This window comes from Lemur catta, chromosome 1 (genome assembly GCF_020740605.2).
Source record: "Lemur catta isolate mLemCat1 chromosome 1, mLemCat1.pri, whole genome shotgun sequence".
In the NCBI taxonomy this organism is placed as follows: domain Eukaryota; kingdom Metazoa; phylum Chordata; class Mammalia; order Primates; family Lemuridae; genus Lemur; species Lemur catta.
Genome location: NC_059128.1, coordinates 152792660 through 152801951, shown reverse-complemented (window position 1 = coordinate 152801951; position 9292 = coordinate 152792660). Strand labels below are relative to the sequence as shown.

General features: G+C 31.6%; 1 protein-coding gene across 1 annotated transcript in view; it reads left to right on the top strand.

The window, feature by feature from the left end:
- Positions 1 to 3931: 3931 nt before the first annotated feature.
- Positions 3932 to 9292, top strand: part of ZCWPW2 (zinc finger CW-type and PWWP domain containing 2) — a 117251-nt gene continuing 111890 nt past the window's right edge. Inside the window, exon 1 of the mRNA XM_045558603.1 lies at positions 3932 to 3939. Coding sequence (XP_045414559.1) covers positions 3932 to 3939 — 8 coding nt within the window. The remainder of the gene's footprint in view (positions 3940 to 9292) is intronic.

Genomic DNA, 9292 nt, shown 5'->3' with positions numbered 1-9292 from the left:
TTCTATGATGGGCTTTACGAATTTTCAATTTAAAAGCAAACCATCAGGCTGGTATGTTTTGGCCAGTAGAGTTTCCAAGAATGTTAACAAAATCAATTGAGGCATCCCAAGGCATCAGAAATAAAGTGATCATCTAGTTTTTAATTTGGAGGTGTAGAAATGTTTTCTATTTTTTGAACCTTCATTCACAATTTAGAATAATTTGAGAATTGTTGAAAAGGCAGGGAAATTCATATTTATTTTTTCTCTCAGGACCGATAAATAGATAATGGCATAGCTTAACATTTTGAAGTTTATCTGGTAAGAGAGTCTATTTTTGTTTCAAAATACACACCTCCCGATTATAACTATTTAAAAAAGATGGGTTTATTCACAAAGTTTTTTTTTGACCAGAATGTATGTTTTATTATTTTAATTTTTCTTTTTGAGTGTTGAACCCCTGCTAGGTTATGATGAAATATAATCCAGATATTCATTGCATTTAGCTAGACATAGTCACTTTCTGCCCACTTAGATGCATCTGCTTGAATTAACTTTAGCAAATAAAATAAATTGTTAGAGAAAACTTGTCGCACAGCTTAGTTATAATCATGTGTTTTGTTAAAAGCTTGCTGCAAAGGAAAAGACCTCTGCTAAATCAATTAAAAGATAAGGTGTTAGGGACATTTTATAGGAATAAAAGGATGGTTAGATAATCAGCGTTAAACTAAATAACAGAAAAAAATTGAGAGTCTTAACTAATAATGATAACTGGTAGCCAGCTGGTTAGGTGAGTGGTTGGTTTTTCAGAGCATCTTTAGTCCATTGAAGTTTATTATAAGATTGCCTAGACGTTTTTTTTCCCCAAGAGGGATTTGTGAATTACATTACCAAAAAGTTCTTTCCCAGGCCAAGTTTGGGACAGTATTTTTTCTTTTCTTTTAAATCATTGTTACATTTTCTGTGGCTACAAACACAACCTGAAATTTTCAAAACAATTCACTGCTTTAAAAAATATATACTTGTCACAGAATGGCCATTTTGGACTGAATTGAACACTCTTGACACCAGGTACCTTTTTAAGTGTCCTGTTTACAGGTTGTTGTGACTAAAAAATAAAGATATATTACAAAAAGCTCCTTCACCATCTTTTTCCACCTCCCCCAACCCTCTCACCAAGGTTCAGATGTTCTGGATCTGGGACGGGGCTCCTGAACGATATGATGTTGACTGGAGGTTTCCTCTTCACCAGAGTAGGGTGGATTTTAAGGCAATACCTGAACAAAGAATATGGGCCCTGGTACAACTCATGACTGTGGATCAGCCTGTTTCTGTTATTTTTAGGCAATCCATCTTTAGAGTGACTTCAAATCTTATTTTTGTTTAATTAGGCAGCATGTAAAAACAATGAAAAAACTTTTAAAAACAAGTGCTGTAGTCTATTTCTGAGCTATAAAGAATATTTACAATAAGAATGTAATTTTTGAGGAAAAATTTTAAAGTGAATTTCAGGTTAGTGATTTAAACTATATATTAATTTAATTTGATTAAAATCATATCACCCTAGGGATCATGTTTTTTGTTTCTATGTTCTATATTCTGAGTACTTTGTTCTGGTAGACCCTAGATAGATGTGGCTCTTCACTGTCAGCAAAACAGAACTTAAGATGTTAAAACCACTAAGTTGAAAGAGCAGTGTCTGTCTTTTCGTATTATTATCAGCTTTAATGTCATTTCATCCATTGTTTTAGAAGCATTCTTCCTCTCTTCTCGCATATCACATGCCCAGGGTAAGATCTTTAGGGTAAGGGAACTGTCATAGTGGCAGAGATAAATGCAAATTCAGGACTATTACCAAAAATGAAAAATCTGGTGTCTGGGCATATGTAGTCTTTCTTCCCTCTTTCCCTCATACCTGCCCCCCCCTCGGAGAGTGCTGAACTAGACACCTTTCTGCTTTCCTCTTTAGTAATTGACTCTCACTCTACAAATAAAGCAATACCGTTAATACCACCTACATCCCAATAGTGGTTAGAAAGTGAATGATTCTAATGATGGGGCAGTTAATTTTGCAAAACTGGTGATTTTCAGTTGCTTTTGAAAATGTTACAGAAGGACCACATTGAGTTATCAGGGGATCATTAAGAATAATTTTTAATGCCATACCCCTGTGTGACTTTTGGTATATAATTCAGGAGTTTAAAAAAATGATTATTGATGTAACCAGAAATATTTCCACTGTCAAATATTTGGAATGGGTGAATACAAAATGTAAAAATAGAATTAGCCTGAACCTTGTTTCTTCCTAGTAATAAGTAATATTCATTTCTGGATACATGACCTTATTGGGGATGGGGGTGGGAAGGCCCTATCCATTTATTTTTGACATACATTTCCAATAAAAGCTTTCTTTTGGTATTTTTTAATCATTATAATTGGTTATATATTGCTATTGATCAATAGTGTTATAGTAGTTTAATAATCAATTTAAACTATATGTACGTATAAAGAAAATAAACTTTTTTTCCTATGTAAAATGGGAAGAGAGAAAGAAATAATTCTATTTTGAGGCTTTCATCTACATTATAAAAACCAAGAAGACAAAGCCAACTTTTCAGAGGAAAGGTACAAAAAATGTGATAACGAAGGATGACATTCAATTTCAGTAATATCTTTAAAAGAAATTAAGCTACATTTTTCAGCGAGGTTATGTAGCAAAGAGAATGAAATTTTCCAAACCCATTATGCAACTCACACAATATAAAAGTGAAATCTTTGACTTAGTGTAATGGTTAATGTTATGTATCATCTGGACTGTGTGCAGAACAGGGTGCCCAGATATTTGTTTAAACATCATTTCTGTGGTGTCTTTAAGAGTATTTTTGGATAAGATTAGTATTTGAATTAGTAGAACTGAGTAAAGCAAACTGTCCTTCCTGTTATGGGTGGGCATCTTGCTATCCCTTGAAGGCCTGAATAGAACCAAAAGGTGGAGGGAGAATTTACTATCTCTTTGAACATTTGAGCTGGGACATCAGTCTTCTGCCCTTTCACTGGAATTTAAGCCATTTGCTCTCCTGGTTTTTAAACCTTTGGACTTAAACTGAATTATACCACCAGCTTTCCTGAATCTCTTGCTTATGGACTAGAGATTACAGGCCTTAGCCTCCCTGATCACATGAGCCGTTCTATTTATATACATATGTCTCCATCCCATTGGTTCTTCCCGGCAAAACTCTGACTAATACACTTTCTACTAATTACAAAACTCGACTTAATTTCTGAGAGTAGAGATTATGAATTATCTATGAATAAGTACTCAATTGATTCTTGAAAGTCCCCCCAAAATATGTTTTTGATTTAGTCACTGAAATTATTAATATTTTCTCTTGACAGTCATTCTGTACCATTACTTTTTGGCTGTAGTAATTCCCTCCCTCTCATCCCATAGTCAGATCTGTTCACCTAGTTTCATGGATTCTAAGGGGTTATACCCCTTAGCTATCTGAACTATTACAATAGTTTAGTTTCCAATCTTTCTTTTGAAAAATTTTTTTGCTTCCAACTTATTCTTTATACTCACTTCAAACTACTCTTTAAGAACTATAAATATTATCATTATGCTTCTCTTAAACTCCTAAAGTGACTCCTTAACATTTTTTGAAAGGACCTTATTACTTTAGCTTAACCTATTTTCTACCACTCTTATACACTGCCAACTCAGGCACTGAAATTGGATATCTATATGCATTTATAAGGTTTTCATTCAGGTTACCCTGATTATTATTTTACAATATTTAATTTCTTAGACTACCATCAATATTTTAAAAATTTTAAAATTCTCAGAGAATTGAGGAACCCCAGAAAAATTCTCTGACCTCAGTTTGAGAATTATGGATCTAGCTCTTACATGTTTGTCCTTAATGAAAACACGTTTGCAAGGAAATCCGACATGTCTGAGTAAGAAATATAATCAGAATACATTGAGTCATAATTTTTTTTGGAATATATACCAGTAAGGTATCATCACTATCTCAACATCAAATGTTGCATTGTAGAATTCAAAGCCACATATTCCTTTTGTGCTTGGAAAAAAGGTTTTTCTCCAAAGACCATCCAAAACTATCATCAGATTGTTCTCTGAAATATTTTTAATAAAATGGATTGCTACCTAAATATTATGGTCAGAAGTTGCAAGAGGAATTCTTACCTCATCTCCCCACCCACCAATCCTTTTTCTGGAATAATCCAAATCTTCTATTTGAAAAATGTTTCCTTTTGTTTTCCTGACTATTCAATGTATTTACTATCTCAAATGAGAAATGTTCAAATACCTATGTTAGATAAGTTTAAAGGTCAGAGAAAAGACAACTATTACTGCCTAGAAATGCATAAGTATACATTGAGAAAACCATTGATATGTTGAGTATAATAACTATCGTCACTGCTCAAAACGAAATAATGGAGTTTCAGAAGCCAGATTATCCTTTTACTAATATTATTTTTCAGTTTTTATTCTTAGTACTGTTTAGATGGAAATGGAAATGGCCAGATCTACAATCCAAATCTCTTCGTATTTTGAGAATTTATTAGCAACAGAAATATGATCAGAAATTATCAATAACATTTACACTTAATATGTAATTATTTTTGACAAGTATTTTACTCATTAAGTTTGAACATTTATAATTTATGTTTTGGTCAATATTTTCTTATAAAGGTACAAAACATGGTATAAAGAGTCTAAGAGAATTAATTTTTTTTTTCCTGTGTAACTAAGCAGAAGACAAGTAGGGTTTTCTAGAGAGTGCTAACTCAATTGAGAAATGCATGTGAGTATCTTTGATTTCATGGGTAAAACTAATAGCTTGGGTTAAGGAAAAGAGAAAAGGCCTAGTGAAAAATTTTGTGCATATTGACATTAAGTGAATTACCAGAGTCTTCCATAATCCTGGCATTGTAAAAATAAATGACCAACAAAACAAATGTTTGAAAGGTTATAAAGAATTTTCATCCTTTTAAAAACTGTGGAACATGTTTATTCACTCTTTCTTCAGAAGAGGAAAACTATAGAGCAAAAAGGAAATTATCAACTATAAACTGTAGCATTAGGCATATTTATGTGATGTGTTTATGATATGTCCCTTTAGATAAGAGTTAATTAAATATAGTGTGTTTTTTTCCCATACACATTCTAGATTATGACAGTCTCAAGTCTCCTTTGGCTAAATTTTTTTTAAATTAAATATTATAACCCATAATTTCATTAATCAATCATTTTTATCACTTCTCATGATGTTTTAATAAGATATTTTAGAAAAAAGTAGAATTCACTGACATTTACTTGTTTTGCAAATAGGGTATGTTTAAAACCAAATACATTGGTAATTACAATAAATGTAAATGGACTACTTGGAACAAAGATGTCATATTGGGTTAAGAAAAAAATAATTATATGCTGATTATAAGATACATGGAAAAGACTAAAGGGACAGAAAATATTGATAATGTAGATACTAAACACAAGTAGCCTAGTGTAAATTATATTAACATGAAACAAAGCAAACTTTGAGGAAAAAAAGTATTACTTCCATCAGAAGATAAAACAATTGTTTGTATGCCCCAAATGAAAGAGCCACATAATATATTAAGTAAAACCTGGTGGAAATAAGAAGCAAACCTAAAGTAGTGGGAGATTTTAACATACATCCCTCAGTAACTGCTAGAATAAGTAGGAAAAAAAATACACTAAGAAAAAGGATTACTGGAATTAAACCTATTAACATCACATCCACTAAGATAGCTATTATTAAAAACAACAACAGAAAATACCGATCCTAAAATTAATATAGAATCTCAAGGGTCCATGAATAGCGAAAGCAATCTTGAAAAAGAACAACAAAGCTGAAAGACTCACACTTCCTTCCTGATTTCAAAAATTGTTACAAAGCCACAGTAATCAAAACAGTATGGTACTGGCTGGCATATAGACTAATAGAATAGAATAGAGAGGCCAGAAATAAACTCATGCCAAATGATTTTTGACAAAGATATGAAGACTGTTCAATGGGGGAAAGGACAATGTTTTCAACAGATAGTGTTGGGAAAACTGGATATCCATATGCAAAACAATAAAGTTGGACTCTTACTTCAGACTGCATAGAAAAGTAACTCAAAATGAATTTTGTGGTTGAAATAGAAAGATTATTCTCCAAAGACTTAAATGGAAGAACCCCAAACTATAACACTCCTAGAAGAAAACATGGGGAAAGACTTCATGACGTTGAATTTGGCAATGGTTTCTTGGATATGACAATAAAAGACAGTCAACAAAAGCAAAAATAGATGAATTGAACTTCATCAAACAAAAAACTTCTGCGAATCAAAAGACACTATCAACAGAGTGAAAAGACTGCTCACACAATGGGAGAAGATATTTGCAAATCATATATCTGATAAGGGATTAATATCCAAAATATATAAAGAACTCCAACTAAACAACAACAAAAAAGTGATTCAAAAAATGAGCAAAGGGCTTTATTAGACATTTCTTCGCAGAAGATATACAAATGCCTGATAAACACATGAAAACATACTTGACATCATTAATCATTAGGGAAATGCAATTCAAAACCACAACAATACCACCTCACACCTGTCAGTATGGCTAGTATCAAAACAAAAGCATAAACCAGAAAATAATAAGTGTTGGCAAGGATGTGGAGAAATCAGAATCTTTGTGCGTTGCTCGTGGGATGTAAAATGGTGCAGTCACTGTGGAAAACAGTATGGAAGTTCCTCAAACAATTTAACTTAGAATGACCCTATGATCTAGCAATTGTACTTCTGGATATAGACCCAAAAGAATTGAAAGAAGGATACAAACATATTTGTATACCTCTGTTCATAGCAGGATTATTCACAGTAGTTAAAAAGTGGAAGTAGCCCAAATGTACGTCAACAGATAAATAGATAAATAAATGTGGCAAATCCATAAAATATAATATTATTGAGCCTTACAAAGGAAGGAAATCTTACACATGCTGTGACGTGGATGAACCATGAAAACATAATGCTAAATTAAATAAGCCAGTCATGAAAGGACAAATACTGCATGATTCCACTGATACATGGTACCTACAATAATCGAATTCATAGAGACAGAAAGTGAAATAGTAGTTACAGGAGCTAGGGAAAGCGGGGAATTGGAAATTATTTAATCGGTACAAAGTTTCAGTTGTAAATGATGAAAAAGTTGGAGATGTATAGTGGTGATAATTGCACAACAAAATGAATATATTAAGTGCCAATAAATGGTACACTAAAAAAATTACTAAAATGATAAACTTCATTATATGTATGTTTTACCACAATAAAAAAATAACAGAATTGATCTAATTGGTATATACATGGAACCTAATATCTACAAAATACAAAATCAGGTATTCTTCGAACCTCTGCAAAAATGATCATATGCTGGATCATAAAACAAATATCAAAACATGACAAAATGTTAAAAACTTACAGACCGTATAAGAATTAAGCTAGACAAAATGATAAGTAAAAAACTTCCATGTAACCAGATATTAAGAAAAACCTTTTTAAAATAACCTGTGAATCAAATAAGTATTTATAATTAATAAAGGATATTTTGAACTGAATAATTAAAAACATGACCAAAAATATGATACAAAAATCAGACAAGGGCCTAGAGGGAAAATTATAATTTGAATGTGTGTGTTAGAGAAGACCGAATATCAGTGATCCAAGAATCTATCTCAAGAAGTTAAAAGAATAGTAAATTAAATACAATGAACAGAGAACACCTAAAAGAAGAAATTAATGAAGTAGAAAACAAACATAAAATAGAGAAGATCAAGATAAGCAAAAGGTGATCCTTCTAAAAGGTAAACAAAACTGGTAAATTCCCAGTGAGACCAGTCAAGAGAAATAATGAGAGAATACCTAAATAACTGATCATATCCTACAGATTTAAAATTATGATAGGATCATATAAACAACTTTATGGCAATAAACTTGAAAATATAGGTAACATAGAAAAATTCCTTATAAAACACAACTTACCAAAATCATACAAGAAGAAATAGAAAATCTGAATAGTGCAATATCAAAGAAAAACTCATAACTAAAAACACATCAATTGTGAAAACTATAGGAACAGATGAGTCACTGTTGAATTGTATACATTTAAGGAAGAAACTACACAAATCAAATTCTTCATATTCTTCCAGAAAATAGAAATTAAGGGAATATGTCTCAACTCATTTTATGAAACCAATGTAACCTTGATAGTATGTAAATCTGCCAAAAACACTCATGAAAGGGAAATTACAGTCCAAAATCTTTCAGGACTATGGATGCAAAATATCATAAAACAGTCTCAATCTGAATTGAACAATCCGTAAAAATGACAAAACATCAAAGTTGAGTTAGATTTGTTCCAGAAATGTGAGGTTGGTTTACCATTCATAGTCATTTTTAATATACAGTCATGCACCACATAATGATGTTTTGGCCAATGACAGACTGCATATACAATGGTGGTTCCATAAAATTATAGTACATGTTTTTACTGTACCTTTTCTAAGTTCAGATGCACAAATACCATTGTGTTACAATTGCCTGTGATATTCAGTACATGCTGTACAGGTTTGTAGCCTAGGAGCAATGGGCTGTATCATATAGCCTAGGGTTATAATAGGCTTTACTTTCAAGGTTTGTGTAATGACAAACATCACCTAAGGATGTATTTCTCAGAATGTATCCTCATTGTTAAGCAATGCATGAGTGTACCACAATCATGGAATAAAAAGAAAAACTATGAGAACATCTGAATATATGCAGAAAAATTAATTTATAAAACTTTGCCATCTATTTGTGGAAAAAATCTTCTTTCAAACTAGAAATGAAAGAGAACTGCCTTAATTTGAAAGATGGTAGCTTAAAAACAAACAAAACTACAGAAATTATTGTATATAATAGTAAAATATTGAAAATTTTCCTTATGAAACCACAAAATGAGTCAAGGATATATAGCTATAACCTATTGGATTTAGCAGGGTTGCTAGATTTTAAAAATCAATTTTTTCTTTATCTCTACAACAACCAAAATGAAATTTTAAAAGATAAATTTGACAATATTATATAAAAAAGAATCAAATGTACCTAGATTGGATATATAGCCTGTACATGGATTAGAAGACTCAATATTGTACAGATATCAGTTCTCTCCAAGTTGTTCTATAGAATCACCTCAATCATAAAATTACTAGCTGTTTTTTTTTCCTTGTGG